This window comes from Gymnoscopelus microlampas (genome assembly GCF_963454915.1).
Source record: "Gymnoscopelus microlampas genome assembly, chromosome: 22".
NCBI lineage: Eukaryota > Metazoa > Chordata > Actinopteri > Myctophiformes > Myctophidae > Gymnoscopelus > Gymnoscopelus microlampas.
The window spans coordinates 38,072,555-38,094,290 of record NC_139959.1 but is presented as its reverse complement, the minus strand read 5'-3'; the positions used below and the strand labels follow the sequence as shown (position 1 = coordinate 38,094,290).

General features: G+C 42.7%; 1 protein-coding gene across 1 annotated transcript in view; it reads left to right on the top strand.

The window, feature by feature from the left end:
* The window catches only part of dnah5l (dynein, axonemal, heavy chain 5 like), a gene marked incomplete at its 5' end in the record, with an annotated part of 97,442 nt that overhangs the window by 53,508 nt on the left and 22,198 nt on the right, over positions 1–21,736 (top strand). The window contains 21 exons of the mRNA XM_084048191.1: positions 424–641; positions 1,060–1,194; positions 2,457–2,633; positions 2,912–3,001; positions 3,448–3,582; positions 3,943–4,041; positions 4,235–4,402; positions 5,329–5,434; positions 5,810–5,910; positions 6,633–6,725; positions 7,660–7,896; positions 8,984–9,049; positions 17,754–17,894; positions 18,093–18,224; positions 18,322–18,432; positions 18,779–18,933; positions 19,131–19,252; positions 20,188–20,417; positions 20,670–20,828; positions 21,274–21,430; positions 21,592–21,736. The exon at positions 21,592–21,736 is cut by the window's right edge and continues 1 nt beyond it. Coding sequence (XP_083904317.1) covers positions 424–641; positions 1,060–1,194; positions 2,457–2,633; positions 2,912–3,001; positions 3,448–3,582; positions 3,943–4,041; positions 4,235–4,402; positions 5,329–5,434; positions 5,810–5,910; positions 6,633–6,725; positions 7,660–7,896; positions 8,984–9,049; positions 17,754–17,894; positions 18,093–18,224; positions 18,322–18,432; positions 18,779–18,933; positions 19,131–19,252; positions 20,188–20,417; positions 20,670–20,828; positions 21,274–21,430; positions 21,592–21,736 — 2,977 coding nt within the window. The remainder of the gene's footprint in view (positions 1–423; positions 642–1,059; positions 1,195–2,456; positions 2,634–2,911; positions 3,002–3,447; positions 3,583–3,942; positions 4,042–4,234; positions 4,403–5,328; positions 5,435–5,809; positions 5,911–6,632; positions 6,726–7,659; positions 7,897–8,983; positions 9,050–17,753; positions 17,895–18,092; positions 18,225–18,321; positions 18,433–18,778; positions 18,934–19,130; positions 19,253–20,187; positions 20,418–20,669; positions 20,829–21,273; positions 21,431–21,591) is intronic.

Genomic DNA, 21,736 nt, shown 5'->3' with positions numbered 1-21,736 from the left:
CGATTTGCAGTAAGCAAGGTCAACACAAGATAATACATGCATAGGAATAGTAATCTAATAATAAAGTAATACATAAGTAAACCATTAATCTAATAATATCTAGTATATACGTAAACCAAGAACCTATCATCAGCCTGTGCATTGAAACTATACACACTATAGGCACACCTGCGAGGATGAAAAGTTAGCAGAATATCTCTGATATCTCTCAGATTTACAGACCTGTAAAAATGTGTGTCCCTTTCTACACATACACGTTTCCTCTTTAACTGTATCCACAACATAATGTGTCTGTCTCCCTCTGTCTGTCTGTCTGTCTGTCTGTCTGTCTGTCTGTCTGTCTGTCTGTCTGTCTGTCTGTCTGTCTGTCTCTCTGTCTGTCTGTCTGTCTGTCTGTCTGTCTGTCTGTCTGTCTGTCTGTAGGTATGATGACGTTGGGTCCCAGTGGCTCAGGTAAAACGTGCTGCATCCACACGCTGATGAGAGCCATGTCCGACTGCGGGACCCCCCACAGAGAGATGAGGATGAACCCCAAGGCCATCACCGCCTCGCAGATGTTCGGGACGCTGGACGTGGCCACCAACGACTGGACCGACGGAGTGTTCTCCACGCTGTGGAGGAAAACGCTGAAGGCCAAGAAGGTTTGGACCGGAACCTGGTTGTTATTTTTGTAGCGATTGTTCTATCGATTGCTTTTTGGATTCATTGAATAATCGAGAAGCGTATTTTTGTTTTACATTTCATTTACATTGAAATAGCAGATCTTAAAGCTCATAATGTGACGTGTTGTGAGCTTGGAGATCTACTATTTTAACTATTTTTTTAAAGCTTTTTGCCCGTAATGACATGCCCAACATAGGGATTGATTATTAATATATTATTTTATGAAGATATCGATTACCGCTATTGTTGATAAGAGACAACAGATTATATGAAGTGAGATGATAAGTATTTAGTTCTGTACTATGATTTCAAGTGAGGTGCAACGAGTGTGTGTGTGTGTGTGTGTGTGTGTGTGTGTGTGTGTGTGGGTGTGGGTGTGTGCGCGTGTGTGTGCAGGGTGAACATATCTGGATCGTATTAGATGGTCCAGTCGATGCCATCTGGATAGAAAACCTCAACTCAGTGCTGGACGACAACAAGACTCTGACGTTGGCTAACGGAGACCGCATCCCCATGGCCCCCAGCTGCAAGGTCACTGCTTATTGTTAACTATTCTCAAACATTTTCATCTTAAGGACCCCCAAATGAATATGTATTTAGCCATGGAGTGGACCCCCATCTGAAAATATTTAGTGCTAGGGACTGGATCTGTGTGTAAATGTTTTTAAAACGTTTTTTTTATTGTTCGTTTTTCAGATATACAAACTCACAGCATATCACTTGTAGGTCGGCCAATTTCAAATAGCCGATGTACAGTATGATTGCGACCGTAGGTCGCACTTACTATAGAAACCTGCTCCAGGTGTCCGTCCTGTCCGTCCGTCACTCCGTCACTCCGTCACACACGTCCGTCACACTTTTGCCCTGCTCATATCTCCGCACCCGTTGCCCCGATCCATGCCAGATTTTGCACACACACTCCTTACCTGCCAAACTACACCCTCCAAGGACCCCCGGAGCTCCAGGGACCCCCAGCTGCCTCGGGGACCCCCAAGTGTAAAAAATGAGCACATGTGGACAAATTACCAAATGACCACCCCAACGGGGCTGCTCACGGGGCATTCCCGGGGACCACCCACTCCTGGTGCTCCAGAACGGATGCAAAAGTGGTGGCGCCCCCAGTGGAGGACCCCCTGCCACTGCAGCTCACATAAAATGCCGTAACTCTAGACCACCAAACAAAACTATCCATTGCCCACACAACTAGGAACCAATCGCCGTTACAGCCCTCTTCTGTATACATGTGACCTACGGTCGCTTATCTCCCGATTAGGGAGTCTTACTGGTTAAAGTGGTTCAACAGATTTTGATACTACAGTCATTTTGCTGGGGACACCCTGTGTGTGTGTGATCATGTGACCTAGTTGCTTCTTTTGGGCTTTTTTTTGTAGACATGTCTGCTTGTGTCTCTCACAAAATCTGGCAACACTGGGCTCCATGTTTGTGGAATAACCGTCCAATGGAAATGAGACGGGCTACCTCAGTTTTAAAACTTTTTAAAACTGTTATAAAAAAGAAGGAAGGAAGAAGTTTTCTTTAAAGGCTTTTAACTAGAGGAATGGGCAGCAAGTTTTTGCTTTCCTTCTGATTATTTCTTTCTTTTACTTTCTTTTTTCTTTAATTGCATTTATATTTCTTTGTTGTTGTTATGTTTGTGAAGCACTTTGTGAATTGTATTGAAAAGTTTATTATGAAGTTTATTATATAACTACTACTGTAACTGTTACTAATGTGTATGTGAGGCAATCCCAAACCTAGTAACCTTAGTAACCAGATGGTGGGTCTGCTTCCAGGTGGTGTTTGAGCCCCACAACATCGACAACGCCTCCCCGGCCACGGTGTCTCGCAACGGCATGGTGTTCATGAGCTCCTCTGTGCTGGGATGGAAACCCATCCTACAGGCCTGGCTGCTGACGCTGCCCACGAGCCAGGCACACTCGCTGCAAGACTGCTTCAACTGCTGCTACCAGGTGAGAGGAGAGGAGAGGAGAGGAGAGGAGAGGAGAGGAGAGGAGAGGAGAGGAGAGGAGAGGAGAATTGCATAATGAAGTGGTTCTCAAAGTGGGGTTCTTGAGTCTTGGATCCCGTTTTAAATAAACATGAAAATGCACGCCCATCGGACCACGTATAAGTGGTCAGATCAGATGGGTGGTCCGCGAACACTTGCAAGATTCTCAAGTGGGCCCTTGATCCAGAAAAGGTTGTATGGGAACCACTGGGCTAAATGGTACACTGATGTCTCTTCCAGGACCTGTTGAATTTCGTGTCCACTGCTGTGTCTCCTAAGATGCACGTCCTGGAGTGTATGTACATCAAACAGACCATTGACCTGCTACAGGTATATTATTCTCCGACTGTTTCAAACCAAAATGTTATGCTTATACCAGTTTATGACACCCAAAATAACTTGATCATTCCCATCAAGTTTCATGAAAACTCACGATTCCATTCTCCGGTTATTTAGCTGACAGTCATATGGACAAATAGACTAATTTAATGGGGACGGGGGGACATTACAATACCATTAATAGAATACTGGAGACTATAGAGTACAGTAGATTTCCGGAGATTACAGCAGAATACAGTAGATTACAGCAGATTACAACATCAACAAAAAAATCAATAAGTAATTTTTGTTTGGGAATAATTCACTTTGTGTTTGTGTTTTGTCATCAATGCTTGTAATCAAACCCCAGGACTGCCCGCTGTAGGTGCTAATCTATGATGATAAAGATGATGATGATGATTCTTTTTATATTTATTTGTATTATTGTGTGCATTCAGGGCCTGTTGCCTGGGTCAGAGGAGAGGCAGGGTTGTCATGGAGACGTGGGTCGTCTTTTCGTCCTGGCGCTCATGTGGTCTCTGGGAGCGCTGCTGGAGCTGGAGGACAGAGACAAGATGGAGGCCGTCTTAAAGGTATACTCTTAATCCTGCTTTTTACACTTGCATAACGGCAGTAAGACCAACTACCACACAGACAGACTTCAGATCAAATTGAATGTTTTTTCCCGCTATTCCATTGGCCACTCTCTCCCCTCTGGGCTCCAGACGTTCTGACACCTTCTCCCCCGCACAGCAGGGGATACCATTGTCTTATACCAAATATCGATTAACATTTCATACGCGTTTTTCTGCTTGTGCGTGTCACAGTTCGAACCGGAAGTGAATTTAAAAGTGTATTTTCTTCAAGATCAAGCAGTGTTTTGACCATAGCGTTATACAAATGGATAACATTGTTTTAACATTGTGCTCATGTTGCATTCATGTCATTTAAAGGGCTGCTCAACACTGGACTTGCCTAAGACTGAGGATGGACAAACCGTCTTCGAGTTCACCGTTAACGAACAGGGATCCTGGGAGCACTGGTCTAACAGAGTACGAATAATTATGTAACAGTCAAAGTGCCACCATTTTTGGTACTTTTTAGATTTTCATTCATCTAAGCATATAATGATACAGGAAGTGGTGGTTGTGTAACAGAGCCTGTCGGCTCTGCAACAAAGGGAGGAAAGAAATCTCACCTGGAATTCCGGCCTTTGGCCATTTGCCGTCACTGTTTTCTTTGCAGGTCCCAGACTACATGTACCCCAGAGACCAGGTCCCAGATTACTCCTCCATCCTGGTCCCCAACGTGGACAACGTCCGGACGGACTTCCTCATCCACACCATCGTGAAGCAGGGGAAGGCCGTTCTGCTGATCGGAGAACAGGGGACGGCGAAAACGGTCATGATCAACGTGAGTGAAAGGAATACTGGGAAAGGATGGAGATGGAGAAAGAGAGGCAGTTCTACATTAGTTGTTGAATGTTGCGTTGACACTTTAACAGCCTGTACAATGTATGAGAACCCCCTCCTTTTGTATTCAGAAATCATGTACTGTTCATCACATTGTGGATCGGATTTAACAACGTTGTGGAGTTAGACACGTGAACAACTGGAATGCGTGTGTGTTTGATGTTTGTGGTTGTTTATGGTTAGGAGTGTATACAGGTATGTGGTTGTGAAGGTGCTTAGTGTATTGTTGAGTATTGTATTTTTGTATTTTGTACATTAAATGTACAAAACAATACATAATTGTAATGTAACACAATACAATTATTGTAACAATATATCATTTTATTCATGCTGCTGTAACACTTTAATTTCTCCTCATCTCATTACACTACACTTGTGCCAATGTAAGCTGATCTTTGTTGTATGCACAGCAGCCATATTGGAATGACATTGGGCCTCTTCCTTACTTACTTCACAGGTCTTACCAATGATACTAATGAAGGCTCTGATCCATTCTGGTCAAACAAAGTCAGGGTGCTGATATTGTGCATGTTGGCTCACTGGAAACACTCTGCTACACCAGTGGGTCTCAAAGTGTGGTCCAGGGACCCTCCTGGTTCCTTGAGGGGTTTCCAAATAGCCCCTTACGTGTGTGTAACTCTGAGAGTGTACAAATGGAACCAAATGGACCTGTTCCATTTGTACACTTTATGGGGGTCCTTGGAACAGAGCCTTGATTGGTACAATTGGTAAGACCTTTGACAATAAGGAAGAGGGCCAATGTATTTCCAATATATGGCTGCTGTCACTAGAGCCTAAATTGGCCTACATTAGGCTAATGCAAATGCTAATGCAGGTGTAATGCTAAACGCACCTGCCTGTCCCCAGGGCTACACCAGTAAGTTTAACCCAGAGGTCCACCTCACTAAGAGGGTCAACTTCTCCTCAGCCACCCTGCCCTGCATGTTCCAGAGAACCGTAGAGAGCTACATAGGTGAAACTTCTTGTAACCTACATCCCAAACCATCTCTAAAGTCCTCTTTATCCTTTTATCTTTCCTGTCTCATCTCAACTTATTTAATGCTGTCTCATCTGATCTTATATACTGTAGGGCTATCTATTACTTTTTCAATGAATCAAATAATCGACAAGTGTGTATTTTTTTATATTATGATTTTTGTTTACGTATCAATAAATCAATCAACCACTTCTGTGTATTATTTTATACTTTGTTACACAGTGTTGTGCAAAAATAGTGAAGATAGCGGAAGTTTTGAAACTTTTCGCCTGTGATGACATGCACAAAATAGGGATTGATTATTAATCAATTATTTATCTAATCTCTGTTTGGTTGTGTTAAATGTTCCAGACAAGAGGATGGGTTCTACCTACGGCCCACCAGCTGGACGTAAGATGACCGTGTTTATTGATGACATCAACATGCCTGTTATTAATGAGTGGGGAGACCAGGTAAAGACACACTCCATGTTTGTTTGATCTGCCTTTCTCCTATTTTGCTCTTTCTTTCCACTCTTCAACTTACACTTGTATTTTTTTTTGGCTTAATTCTTACATTACTGATATTTATATCTGAGTAATTTATTAAGCAAAAATACATTTTCAAGAATCAACACGGTTTTATTTGTCACTAACTTTTACAAGTAAGTCCAGGCAGTGAAATGTTGATGGGACTTGATGGATTTTTAGGTAATCTTCTGTGCTGATTCTCTCAGATATCCAATGACATTTGTCCCTCTCTCTCTCAAATATCCAATGACATTTGTCCCTCTCTTTCTCTCATATATCCAATGACATTTGTCCCTCTCTCTCTCTCTCTCTCTCTCTCTCTCTCTCTCTCTCTCTCTCGCTCACTCGCTCACTCGCTCTCTCGCTCTCTCGCTCTCTCGCTCTCTCTCTCAAATATCCAATGACATTGTCCCTCTCACTCTCTCAAATATCCAATGACATTTCTCTCTCTCTCTCTCTCTCTCTCTCTCTCTCTCTCTCTCTCTCTCTCAGATATCGAGTGAGATGTGTTCCCTCCTCTCTCTCAGATAACCAATGAGCTGTGTTCCCTCTCTCTCAGATAACCAATGAGATGTGTTCCCTCTCTCTCTCAGATAACCAATGAGATGTGTTCCCTCTCTCTCTCTCTCAGATAACCAATGAGATGTGTTCCCTCTCTCTCTCAGATAACCAATGAGATTGTGCGTCAGCTGATGGAACAGGGAGGGTTCTACAGCTTGGATCGTCCAGGGGAGTTCACCACAGTGGTGGACATACAGGTAAAGACAACATCACATCTGGACTCACTTTTAGAACTGGAATATTGGTCCCCATGGGAGCACTTTTCACCTCCGATTGAAGTTTGTGCGTTTACTTTGTAGAGATCTTACCTCTTCAGGTGCCACCTTCATAACCCACCTTCCCTTTCAGACAGTAATTTTCAATGCTACCAGCTCAGTGTGCAACGATTGAAAATAAATGTTTTGTTAACTGAAATAAAAATAAAAACGAGTATTAAGTAATTAAGTAAAAAAGAAGGTAAAAAAGCAATAACTAACTGAAACTGTATAGTGTGTTTGTTTACTAACCAAAACGAACTGAAATCACTGAGAAAATGTCCTTAGTTTTAGTCTTTGTCAATAGTTAATGTTGTGTGGCTTGTTGAATCTCGCCCCTGACCACCCCATATATTACCCAAAAAAAAATACAAAGAACTAAACTGGGGCGGCAGTGGCTCAGGGGTAGAGTGGCCGGTAGAGCGGCCGGATGACAACTGCAAGGTTCCCACTTCGATCCCGGGCTCCCCCAGAGCTAGTGTTGAAGTGTCCTTGAGCAAGACTCTGAACCCCTAATTCAGCGGCATCCCGTCAACCTGCTCATCCTGATGAGCAGGTTGGTGCCTTGCATGGTTTCCTCCGCCATCATGTGTGAATGTGTGTGTGAATGGGTGAATGTAATGCACAATCTATGTAAAGCGCTTTGGATAAAAGCGCTATATAAATGCACCATTTACCATTTAAACTAAATTAGCAAACCATCTAAAAAAAAAGAATATAAAGGAAACTGAAAAAAGTAAAACACAGAGCTGAAAGGAAATAAAAACAAATGCAAAATGCAAAATGCAAAACCATAATAGCCATGCTTCTTGCATACTCAGTATGATTAGCATGATGTATTGCAAACTTGTGATTGTGAATAATGCTTTCTTACCAGTTGGTGGCAGCGATGATCCACCCAGGAGGGGGGCGGAACGACATTCCCCAGAGACTGAAGAGGCAGTTCTCCATCTTCAACTGCACCCTGCCCTCCAACTCCTCCATCGACAAGATCTTCCGCACCCTGGCCCAGGGCTACTTCTGCCCAGAGAGAGGCTTCTCTCCTGGGGTGTGTGATCTGGCTGCAGCCCTGGTACCAACCACCAGGAGAGTCTGGCAAGCCATCAAGGCCAAGGTACCGTCGTCACCTTATTAAACTAATGGCCTAAGTCATTTTTTGAGGAAAATTATATTTTTGCCTAAGTCAGGTCCTCATGACACTGGCCACCTCTGGTAAAATGGCCCATCTCCTAATTGAAAAGGATCATGCTGTTCACTCCCCTTTTAGTATAATGGCCTAACTCCCTAGTGTGACTTAGGACAAAATAGGCCTTTTGTTTGGTCTAAGTCACACGGTTTTGTGACTTAAGCCAAATTATTTACTGATTTAGGCCATTTTGTAATTTTTTTTGCTTTTTATTTTGGCCTAAGTCAGATTTAATCCTATTTAAACCTATTTAAATCTCTATGTTACATAACTGACAGACAGTGTTATTTCTATTTAAATAGTCATAATTTGTTATAAACATTTTGGGTGAAATGATTAAGAAATATCATATAGTTTTGTTCTGGATCAGTTTTTTATTTTTCCTGAAAACCTTGAAAAAATGACTTAGGCCATTAGTTTAATAAGGTGACGGTATATTACACATTGATTGATTGATTGATTGATTGAATTCTTCAGTTTGTACAGAGGTACTTATACAATAACGCTAAACGGATAACACAAACAATCCTGAGGGCTTGTTTCCATTGTGGTCCTGTCCACATCTGTACAATATTACACATAACTGTATGATATTACATATAACTGTTGATTGAACATGAGAAACATGAGAAGCTGCTATTTGTTTCCAAAAGCTTTATATACAATTACATTTCTTCATTTTTAAATAGTTTTTATTTCAACACTTGCTTTGTCAATGTAAACGTATGTTTTATCATGCCAATAAAGCTCCTTTGAATTGAATTGAATTGAATTGAAACAGGTGGTTGTTTTATTAAGTGGGGTGTGTGTTAGAGAATAACAGAGAATAGATTTAAATAAGTATCAGAGATTATGAAAGTTATAGGTAAGTTCCTCTTAACACGAGCAAATTCATGTTAATATCACTTCTATTGTAATTCTCTCCTTTGACCCCCCCCCCCTCTCTCTCTCTCTCTCTCTCTCTCTCTCTCTCTCTCTCTCTCTCTCTCTCTCTCTCTCTCTCACTCTCTCATAGATGTTACCATCTCCAGCTAAGTTCCACTACATTTTCAACCTCAGAGACCTGAGTCGTATCTGGCAGGTATGAATATTAATGAGCTTTAATAGCCAATCTGCTGTCTGCTCTCTTAATGGTTGTACTGATCTGTATGGAGTCAGAACAGTCTCATAATGAGTGAATGCACAAGTCTTGGTTTGTATTCACACACTCTTGGTTTGTATTCACACACTAGATTTTTGAATCAACAAGTTCTGGTTTGCATGTGTTTTTTTGGTTCAGCACTACAAATGCGATGCTTTGCGTTCGTGTTTCAAGTCCACAGGTTCGTGTTTCAAGTCCACAGCTTTAAATCCACAGTCTGTGTATTAAAGTCACGTTTGTGTTTTGTGTTTGAAAAACACAGTTTAAAATTCACAGTTTGTATTTTGTGTTTCTAATCCACAGCTCAAAATCCACAGTTTGTATATTAAAGTCACATTTATATTTTGTGTTTGAATTCCACAGTTTAAAATTCACAGTTTGTATTTTAAAGTCACATTCCAGATGCTCTGCTTCACAAATATAATTCTCCATTTATCTCCAAAACACTCAATTTACAAATGCACATTGAATTAACTACAACACAAATCGGTTGGTGTGCATTTGCACACTGCTTCTCTGTGGTGGATCTCCTCTGTGCACGCACAAATCTTTTTGAGACTGACCTGACGGTGGGCGTAGACGAACGTCGTCATTGGCTGATAAATCTGATTGACAGGGTCATCAGCCAATCAGATGGGTTCACTTTCAGCCAATCTAACGTCTCCTTCCCTTTCAACCCGGAAGTACATGCTCTCTCTCTGTGTTGCCATGTCTGCTTATTATAAGCGACTTTGTGCTTGTTTTTCTATGGTGTCTTTCCATGAAGACACATTGTGAGCTTGTAGATTTCAAGTTGGATGCAGCTCAAAGTGAACATTCCTCAGGTATCTAGTTTGCTGCCATACAACCTTCCTAGCCCGTGTTATTAAAGACAAACGGGCTACAATGTTTGGCCATTATCTCTGGAACAGAAGGTCCAATCTGCCCAGTTCAAAGCTTGTTGGGTGCGTGACTTTGAGGACATTAAGCACACAATGTTACATTTTCGGATTTTTTGTATTTCTTATAATTTTAGGCTATATTTTCAGTATGGTTTATGATATTGTGTTTGTCATTATAGCCATATTTGTAATGTTTGTCCTGTTTTCCCACCTTCTTGGATTAAATATTCTAAAATCATCAGTTTGAGAGACCATCCTTAATCAGCCGGGGTTGCTTACAGGACAGGTACAGCGGCAACACTATATAGAAAGTTATGATCAACCCATGGTCACTCTTTGTATGTATTCTACATGGTTTCAGTGCAGGTACGTTTGTTTTCATCCCCTTTTTTCATTTAACTTTGACATGACTTTTCAGACAGAGCTAAAGTTACCTTAATACTATTCAATGCATTAAACAGCAACACAACAATGCTAAGCCTTCAGTCTTCAGAGCAGCTAATCATAATGGACATGAACTGACCTGATATTTAACTAATATACATCATTGTTCATGGCTATTTAGCCTAATTGTTGGTCCATATTTGAGGTCTTTAAATGATACATGACAAAGCATTATTAACCAAAAGGTGATTTAGTAGGTGGTGGTAATATATAATAAATATATGGTAATATATTTGGTTACATATATCTAACAATATTAAAAATATTTAATATTACATTAATTATTATTATTATTATAATACATATAATAATTATTACAATACATATTATATTATTATAAACACAATTATTACCATAATACATGGTAATATATTAATATGGTAATATAATAAATCATTTAAACATTTTTTTTTAAAGTTAAAAAATGAAAACAAGTATTTTTTTTATTTTTTTTAAAGGCATTGTAGGGAGTTCAGACATAATCAAAGAAAAAAACTGTTGTCAAACACCGCCCCTCCAGCAGTTCTTTTCCCCGACCACCAGGGGGTGACGCAGGGGGGACTTTTTAAATGAGTCATGCCCAAAATAGGTTGCCTTATGCGGATACAATTCGCGGAAATGCCCGACCCTACGGTTCTCTGAATTTATATTTTTAAATAGGCTCTTTCATGATAAATTGACCACATATATGAAGCTAAACAACTAAATTCTATCCAAACGATTTTTTAAAAGTAAATTATGTGCCTCAAAAAAGAAGTTTGAGAGCGTTTTAAAACCGAAAGTAAAAAGTTGATACGGGCACGGACGCGCACGGACACGCACATGCGTGCGTTAATTTACGACCCGGACATAAACAACATGAACATAAACAGAAGGGAAAATACGGATTTCAGACAGAGGACTGTGTGCATCATTATATAGTGGCTGATAGAGGGGAGAAAATGCAAAAAATATATATATACATATTTTTTAAATTTAGGCTTAATGTTCCCTACAATCCCTTTAAGTGTGTTCTAATTATTATTCTTAATTATTCTATTATAGCTAGATAACATCATTATCCATTGCCTTCATTATAGGAAATTTAAAGAGTGAATTTTTACATTTTTATAATAGAAAACGAGATGTATTGAAAGATGAAACCCTAGCCCTAACCCAACATAATATTAAAAGGTGTTTACATGGATATGAATGCATTACAAGTCAGCTATGAGGTGGGAGGAAAAAAATAATGAAAATACTTATTTTTGAGTATTTTGGGCTGATTTAAATCACGGGTCAAATTTGACCCGCTAACACCACAAGTGGATGCAGTTTTCTAACACAATACAAGGGTTAAGGGCCTCATAAATTATAATTTGAGGTCCATATCATAATGACACACAGACTGTATTCTGCAGCTCCTTGTAGGCTTCTAGGCTTCTTTATAATAGAAAAAAACAAAAAGAAGCATTGGCTGGCAAACTTTTCATCTTTTGTCTCACCCCATTCCCTGCATTCTGAACCTGTGTACATTCCTGTGTAAAAGAGGCTATCTCCAGGATCTAGGATACTATTGTCAGAGCATACATTTGACAAATGCCATTACTTCACACTCTTTTGCTGTATATTGAAAATAACCCTGAAGTTAGATATGTTTGTGTTGTTGCCTCCAAAGAAATGCATTCATTCAATAGTATGAAATGGTTATCAACTCTTTATGCTATAAAGAGTTGATAATCGCCTCACAGCTAGAAGGTCCTGGGTTCGATTCCCGCCGGGGACGCTGTGGGCGCTGGGGGCGTGTCTTCTCCTCCGCGTCATCAGCGCCCATACCCTTCCTTAGTGGGGTTGGCGAAAGGGCCTACTCTGTGTGGAGTTTGCATGTTCTCCCCGTGTCTCCTAGGGTAGTTAATACCCTCACAAAAACATGTAGTAATCCTGATTCCTGGTCACTATACTGCCTCCCCCTGGTCAGCCAGGGCGCCTGATGGAGGGGAAGGGAACTGGTTGGAATAATGTGTTCCTTCCACGCGCTACGTCCAACCAGGGAAACTCCCCCCTGTCAGGTGAAAAGAAGGTCAGTTGGCTCTCATGCATTGAAGGATGAGCATGAGCTCGGCCCTGGCCTCCCTAGGCTGGTGGGGGGAGTGTAGTGCCCAGGATCACTTAGCAAATTGGCACCGGGTGAAAAAAAAAGGGTTACAAAAATCGAGGGATAAAAAAGAGTTGATAATTAATAAAGGACATTAAAGTTAATGTCCTTTATGATTAAAATATGATTAGCTGCTCTGAAGACTGGCTTAGCATTGCTGTGTTACTGTGCTGTGCATTGATTAGCATTAAGGTAACTTTAAGTCATGACAAAGTTAAATGAAAAAAGGGAATTAAAACAAACGTACCTGTACTGAAACCATGTAGAATACATAAAGATGTGACCATGGGTTGATCATAATTTTCTATATTTTTTTTCAATAAGTGTTGCCGCTGTACCTGTCCTGTAAGAAACCCTGGCTGATTAAGGATGGTCTCTCAAACTGATGATTTTAGAATATTTAATCCAAGAACCACCGTAAGAACTATAGGTGGGAAATCAGAAAAAAAGGACAAACATTACAAATGTAACTGCCCCTCAGCTTGGTAAGTATGATAATGATGAGACAGTGGAGTTTCAAACAGATGCTGGTTTATTCCTGAAGCACCGTGAAAACTATAGGAAAATAAGACTGCATGATATGTCAAGTCTACAGTATCACAAAATGCAATAAAGTAATTCAACAAACAGTTGACCAAAAATAAGCTTGAACATGACAATAAACAAATAACATACTTCTTAACGGTACAAAAAAGCCATCTTGGGACACTAAACAACATTAGACATGAAATTAACTCTTGTAAACAAAGGCTATGCCTTAGGAAGACATAATACATCTGTTGCATTCATCATGAGTTACATTAGAGCAGTAAAAAAAACGGTATTTTTAACTGAAAGTATAAACTATAGCTTACAAACCTAATTCCGGGGTTGTTAAAACATGAATTAAAACGTATACACTATTTATCTCCCCTGTGGATGTACATTTTTCAGAACTCTCGCGAGATTCCCACAATTTATTTAGCGAATGCAAAGTCCTTAAGGGCTGGTACACACTGCAAGACCTTAAAGTGGTCGGGGGGGTCATCTGATCGTTAAGCATAACACACTGCAGGAGTTTATTTCTTGAAATCGGCTGTCATAATATCGTTGTGGTCTTCACAACACGATTGATCCCCGACAAGGGCTGACACACTGTAGGATAGTTCACTAGGATGCTATCTCCAGAGTCAGACCCAATACATACATTTGTGTTTATTCCAATTCATTTTAATCGACGTATCCCGTGATATGCCTCTCTCCCTCTCCCCCCGGGCCCTCTCTCTCTCGCTCGCTCGTCAAGAGCGCAGAAGCGGTCAGTGCCATGTCTGCTTATTATAAGCGACTTTGGGATTGTTTTTCTGTAAAGTTGCTTGAAAGTGTAGTTGTTTTTTTGGCCTTGTTTCCTAATGTTGTTTGAACCAGTTGTTCTCAAACATTTTCATGGCAAGGACCCCCCAAATTAATAATAATAATTGTCCACAGAGGCTCAGACCTCCCCCTTCTGAAAACATGTTGTGCCATAGACCCCCATTCAAGATCTGTGTGGATTTTGTAAATATCCCCCCCCCCCCCCCAAAAAAAAAATGTCTTCTTTAAAAATAGCCTATCTACAACGTGAGCTTGTAGATCGTCTATTTTCAAGTATCCAATGTATTTGTATATAGGCTTAAAGTGCTCATAGTCGCTTTTGTTGGGCTTGTTTTCACAAACCTGGCTGCTTATTTCTCTCGCAAAATCTGGCAACACAGACAACCACACACACACACACACACACACACACACACACACACACAGAGAGAGAGAGCGCTCGCTCTCTGTCTCTCTCTCTGTCTCTCTCTCTCTCTCTCTCTCTCTCCCTCTCTCTCTCTGTACAATTCCTCTAAAATAAACAGCCCACCAGGCTCGCTCACTTTCTCATTTTGTTTTATAATGTTAACTTATTAGAGGACTGGACGGTAGTATTGCGGTAGGGACTGTTTGTTGTGGTCAGGTCCAGCGACGCTCCCCACTGTGGCTGTAATGTGCTATCATTGGCTGTAGCGTGCATCTCCTCGCAAGGTGCTCGCAGCCCCGTTCATAGTGTATGATATCGTCTGTTGTCCTGTCCCAGACAGAGATGAATATCTAACAATTTAGATATCTGAAAACGGTCGGAAAGCCGTCGCAGAGCGGAGAATCGCGGCCACATCGGGTCGCAGAGCCTTTCACACACACAGAGCATTATTGGGACCTCCTTGGACTCCCATTCATTTCTCCAAGCTGATTGGATGGTGAAGTCAGCTGGTGGGGTGTTCTTCCAAATTGGCCGTCTGGATGGAAGTCGAGCAGTGGGTGGGTTGTAGATGTCTGCATGGATTGGTAGATGGGGGGAGTCTTTGGACTTTTGAAGCATCCTTTGAGTAAATGCTGCTCGCCGGATATGTGGAGGAGCTATGTTTGATAAGACAGGGAGCCAGGGGAGTGGTGTTGAGCAAATAGTCCCGGTTATGGTTCTCATGGTTGTGTTGAGCTGGGTGTCCACGTGGTGTGTATGAGATGACCTGGACCAGACAGGGGCACAATATTCTGCTGCAGAATATGCAAGGGCCAGTGCTGAGGTGCGCAGTGTGCAGGCTGCCGCCCCCCATTTTGCACCAGCGAGCTTGCAGAGCAGGTTGTTTCTTGACTTCACCTTAGCTGCCGTCCCTTTTAGATGTTCCTTGAAGGATAGGGTCCTGTCAAGGGTCACTCCAAGGTAGGTTGGATTAGAGGCATGCTTCAGCTTGAGTCCGCTCAGGTGGATGTTTAGTTCTCTGGCAGCTTTTGCATTGTGGAGATGGAATACGCTGGAGACAGTTTTTCTGGGCTTGGTTTTAGGCGCCAGGTTTTGCAGAACTGGTCCAGTTTAGCCAGGTCTTCATTGAGCACCTGTTCCAGTGGGTCAAAGTCTGGTGCTTGGAATGCCAAACAGATGTCATCTGCATAGATGAATTTGCGGGATTTGGTGGTGGGTAGGTCGTTTGTGTAGAGGTTGAACAGGGTTGGAGCTAGAACTGAGCCTTGCGGGAGACCATTCGTCTGCGTTCTCCATGCGCTCGTGTTCTGTCCGAGGTGAACTCTGAACCTCCGGTTGGTCAGCAGAGTTTGGATTATTGCTGTTGCCCAGGCAGGGAGCGCATTTGTGAGTTTCAGTATGAGGCCCTTGTGCCAGACAGTATCATAGGTGGCTGTGAGGTCGAGGAACACAGTCCCTGTCTTTAGTCTGCTCTCGAAGCCATTTTCGATGAAGGTGGTAAGGGCCAGTACTTGTTCTCCTGTGCTGCGGTCCTTGCGGAAACCTGCTTGATCCACGCAGAGAATATCCTCTACCCCTGAAGAAATACGTTGCAGTATTAGGCGTTCCAGGATTTTGAAGGGAACGCTGAGTAGGGAGATTGGGCGGTAGCTTGCTGGTAATTTGTGGTCTTTGCCAGGTTTTGGTATGGCAATAACCTTTGCTGTCCGCCATTTCTTTGGGATCAAGTTTGTCTGTGTGATCCTGGTGTAGAATTGTTTCAGCCAGGTTAGGGCTCGGGGGCCAAGGTGTTTCATGAACTCTGGAGAGATGTTGTCATATCCTGCTGCCTTTCCACATTTCAGGCCCTGCAGGACTTTCTCCAGTTCAGCAACCTCAAAAGGCTCAGGGTTTCTTTCCTCTCGGGGCGTTTTTCGATGTTTCTTTAGCTCAGTTGTAACTGAGCTAAAGAACACAATGTGACTATGTATTGACTGAATGTACAGAAAAAATGGGGAAACACTGCCACCCAGTGGACCTTTTTGTAAACCACACATAGGCCTACACAACTCAAAACGTAGCAATAAAACACAATAATAGAACAACTATCAATCAATAAAGATGAACAACTATAACTGTATAGCCAGTATCAAAAACCCTTTGGTTGGTGGTCATTTACAACAAATATGACAACAAACACAATTTATCATAAACCATACTGAAATATAGCCTAAAGCTATAAAAAATACAAGACCCTGAAAAATCAGAAAATGTAACATTGTGTGCTTAATGTCCTCAAAGTCACGCACCCAACACGCTTTGAACTGAGCAGATTGGACCTTCTGTTCCAGAGATAATGGCCAAAACAGTTTTGGCCATTGTCGTTTTGTCGTTTTTCTTTAATAACACAGGCTAGGAAGGCCGTATGGCAACAAACTAGATACCTGAGGAATGTTCACTTTGAGCTGCATCCAACTTGAAATCTACAAGCTCACAATGTGTCTTCATAGAAAGACATCATAGAAAAACAAGCACAAAGTCGCTTATAATAAGCAGACATGGCAACACAGAGAGAGAGCATGTACTTCCGGGTTGAAAGGGAAGGAGACGTTAGATTGGCTGAAAGTGAACCCATCTGATTGGCTGATGACCCTGTCAATCAGATTCATCAGCCAATGATTACGTTCGTCTACGCCCCCAGTCTCAATAAGCGTCAGGTCAGTCTCAAAAAGATTTGTGAATGCACAGAGGAGATCCACCACAGAGAAGCAGTGTGTAAATGCACACCAATCGATTTGTGTTGTAGTTAATTCAATGTGCATTGGTAAATTGAGTGTTTTGGAGATAAATAGAGAATTATATTTGTGAAGCAGAGCATCTGGAATGTGACTTTAAAATACAAACTGTGAATTTTAAACTGTGGATTTCAAACACAAAATATAAATGTGACTTTAATACACAAACTGTGGATTTAAAGCTGTGGATTTGAAACACAAAATACAAACTGTGAATTTTAAACTGTGGATTTCAAACACAAAACACAAACGTGACTTTAATACACAGACTGTGGATTTAAAGCTGTGGACTTGAAACACGAACACGAACTTGAAACACGAACGCACGAAACACGAAAGCTGTGGACTTGAAACACGAACGTGGACTTGAAACACGAACACAAACACGAAACACATGCAAACCAGAACTTGTTCATTCAAAAATCAAATGTGTGAATACAAACCAAGACTTGTGCATTTACTCATTATGAGACTGTTCTGACTCCATAGATCTGCTCCCTGCTGTGTGTGCAGGGTATTCTGACAGTCACATCGTGTGTGTGTGTGTGTGTGTGTGTGTGTGTGTGTGTGTGTGTGTGTGTGTGTGTGTGTGTGTGTGTGTGTGTGTGTGTGTGTGTGTGTGTGTGTGTGTGTGTGTGTGTGTGTGTGTGTGCAGGGTATTCTGACCGTCACATCAGAGGTGTGTGTGAATCGGGAGGTTCTGTCAGGTCTGTTCCATCACGAGTGTAAGAGAGTCATCGCTGACCGCTTCACGGACGACGCGGACACACACACATTCACTGCCATGCTGGAGAAGGTGTGTGTGTGTGTGTGTGTGTGTGTGTGTGTGTGTGTGTGTGTGTGTGTGTGTGTGTGTGTGTGTGTGTGTGTGTGTGTGTGTGTGTGTGTGTGTGTGCGCGTGCGCGCGCTTGTGTATGTGTTTTACTGTGTTAAGTGTAGATATGTGCATGAGGCATCAACATGTTTCTACACACAGTACACTCTCTCTCTCCAGATCACAGCAGAGGATCATGGTCCATCTCTGACTGAGCACGCTCAGTGGAACAGTTATTTTGTTGACTTTCTTGCTGTGGTTCCCGAGGCGACAGGGGCGGAGCCTGATGATGCAGAGCTGGAAGCTCCCAAGGTCCCAATAATAATATCTATCTATCTATCTTATCTATCTATTTATCTATCCATCTACCCATCCATCTTATTGTTGTCCTCTGTGCTTTGAGTAACAGGTGTATGAGCCAGTCACGTCGCTGGATTCTCTGTCGGCACGTCTGTCAGAGTTTCAACAGCAGTATAATGAATCTGTGAGGGGCGGAGCCATGGACCTGGTTTTCTTTAAGGTACAGCAGTCAGTCCTAATCAATCGTGATCAGTTTTATGTAACAGGACCATGGAGATGGATAGGAGGTTCCTGACGTCACCACCAGGTATCATGGTTTCCTCTTGGTCTCATCTTAGTGGTAAAAAAAAAAAAAAAAGATATGATGATTTGAAGATTTGCTGCTCCATTCACTTCTTGTTTAACATCTTACTGAAAAAGGCTGTATCTCGCTTCCTAAGCACTTTTTTTTTTACAATGTATTTTTGGCTCTGGCACTCAGAGCCAAACTGCCAGAAATAAGTCAGGCACTGAATGAGTTAAAGTGTGTGCTGAACTGAATCAAATGGTGTCCTGCCCAACACCAGGACGCCATGACACACCTGATGAGAATCTCCCGGATCCTGCGTACGCCTCAGGGAAACGCCCTGCTGGTGGGAGTGGGGGGTTCTGGGAAACGGAGTCTGACAACGCTGGCTTCATTCATCGCTGGATACCAGACCTTCCAGATCACACTGACCAGGTACGCGCATGCACTTATGCGCGTGCACACACACACACACACACACACACACACACACACACACACACACACACACACACACACACACACACACACACACACACACACACACACGCACACATACTTGTGCAGACTTTCGAACCTCACAAGTACAGTAATACAACTACACACTCACTGTGTGTGTTTGTGTGTGTCAGGACGTACAACAGCAGTAACCTGTTGGAGGACCTGAGGAGTCTGTATCGTCAGACGGGACAGCAGGGCAGAGGAGTCACCTTCCTGTTCACTGACAACCACATCAAAGAGGAGGCTTTCCTAGGTGTCTGTCTGTCTGTCTGTCTGTCTGTCTGTCTGTCTGTCTGTCTGTCAGTTCAATTCATTTAAATCCATTAAGCTTTATTGGCATGAGAAAACATATGGGGTGGTGCGGGTGGAGGAGGATGACTGGGGTGATCTGTGACAGAATGGTACCAGCGAGAGTGAAGGGAAGGGTCTATAGCAGTGTCGTGAGACCAGCCATGCTGTATGGACTAGAGACTGTGGCACTGACCAGCAGGCAGGTGACGGAGCTGGAGGTGGCAGAAATGAAAATGCTGCGCTTCTCTCTGGGAGTGACGAGAGTGGACAAGATCAGGAATGAGTACATAAGGGGAAGCGCTCACGTGGAAACGCTGGGACAGAAAGTGAGAGAGGCAAGACTGAGGTGGTATGGACATGTGCGGAGAAGGGAAGGGGAGTACATTGGGAGGAGGATGCTGGAGATGGAGCTGCCAGGGAAGAGGAGGAAGGGAAGGCCGAAGAGAAGGTACATGGACGCGGTGAAGGAGGACATGAAGGCAGTGGGCGTGACGGAGGAGGATGCAGAGGACCGAGCCAAATGGAAGCGAATGATCCGCTGTGGCAACCCCTGACGGGAGCAGCCGAAAGACAAAGAAGAAGAAAACATACATTTACATCGCCAAACCAAGTTAAAACAATCCAAAACAATGTAGGAAATGTGATTGTGTAATCTGTCTGTCTGTCTGTCTGTCTGTCTGTCTGTCTCTTTATATTGACTTTGATACAAGTAATAAACATATGAGCTTATGCTGGGCATGTCATGAAAGGCGAACATTCTCCAAAGATATTTGGCGAAAATAGCTGATGTTAAAGGTCACAAGGCATCGTGAGCTTGTGGATAGCTTTTTTGGAGGGTTTAAGTGGTTAAACAATACATACCACAAATTCACTCTCCTCTCCTCTCCTCTCCTCTAGAGTACATGAACAACGTGTTGTCTAGTGGTGAAGTGTCCAACCTGTTTGCCCGGGATGAGATCGATGACATCACTCAGGACCTGATCCCCGTCATGAAGCGACAGCACCCCCGCCGGCCCCCCACCCCCGAGAACCTCTACGACTACTTCCTGTCCCGCGTCCGTAGCAACCTGCACGTTGTCCTGTGCTTCTCGCCGGTCGGGGACAAGTTCCGTACCAGAGCCTTGAAGGTGAGGTGATGCTCCTGGTTGTCTTATTAGTGCAGCAGATTAATGACATAATCGTTCACTTTGTGATACAAGGATGACATTTTGCACAAATATTCTCTAAGGGCCACTCTTATGGAAAAAGGTGCCGGCCACTCAAAATCCAAGACGGTGACCATGTTTTAGTCTCCCAGCCAAGCCCCCAGAACCCAGAGGTTGCATGCATTGAACACGTTATGATATGCTGTGTTATGCTATGCTTTGCTATGGTTCTAGTTTCCAGGGTTGATATCTGGCTGTACGGTGGACTGGTTCCAGCGATGGCCTCGTGATGCTCTAGTGGCTGTATCGCATCACTTCCTGTCTCAGTACCAGGACCTCCGCTGCTCACAGGAAGTGAAGCAGAGTGTTGTGGTTACCATGGGAGTGTTCCAGGTTGAGTCATTGATATTCATTGATGTTCATTAATTGCGGGTGCTTGTTAGCACACTTGGAAAGTGCAATATAAAACAAATTAACAGCAGAAGAAACACAAGAAAGAATTGTTGTTTCATGGTTGAAAAAGATGTTGGGAGTTGTTACAATTAGAAAAAGTTTCGGGTGAGGGTTAAGACATTTAGACTAGAGGTATAGGTTTAGGTGTTATAAATATAGGGTAAAGCTTGATTATACAGTACATAGTTTTGCGCTGCTGTCATGCACCGAAAAATAGCCAATCTATGAGCTTCTATCTGCTATTTTTCAGCTTTAGGCGTATGGTAAAAAATGGCAAAAAGTTGTGAAAATTACATTAATAAAATTGGCGTCCTAAAATGTTGAGTAGCCTATAGTAATACAATCCTGTGTGTGTGTGTGTGTGTGTGTGTGTGTGTGTACACAGGACCTGGTAGCAGAGACGTGCACGCAGTATTTTGAGCGTTTTCGGCGTCAGACGTACGTGACGCCCAAGTCCTTCCTGTCCTTCATCAGTGGCTACAAGGTCATCTATACTGACAAGATCACCCAGGTCAACCTACTGGCTGAACGCATGAAGACAGGTACCTGTCTGTCTGTCTGTCTGTCTGTCTGTCTGTCTGTCTGTCTGTCTGTCTGTCTGTCTGTCTGTCTGTCTGTCTGTCTGTCCACCCTCATATACTGCAACAACACCAGGTGAACTGTATGTGCTTGTGCGTGTGCGTGTGCGTGTGCGTGTGCATAGGTCTGTCTAAACTGATGGAGGCAGAGCAGTCAGTGAACCAACTCTCTAAAAAGCTGGTGGTCAAAGAACAGGAGCTCTCTGTTGCCTCCCAGAGGGCAGATGAGGTACTGCAGGAAGTCATGGTCAAAGCACAGGCGGCTGAACA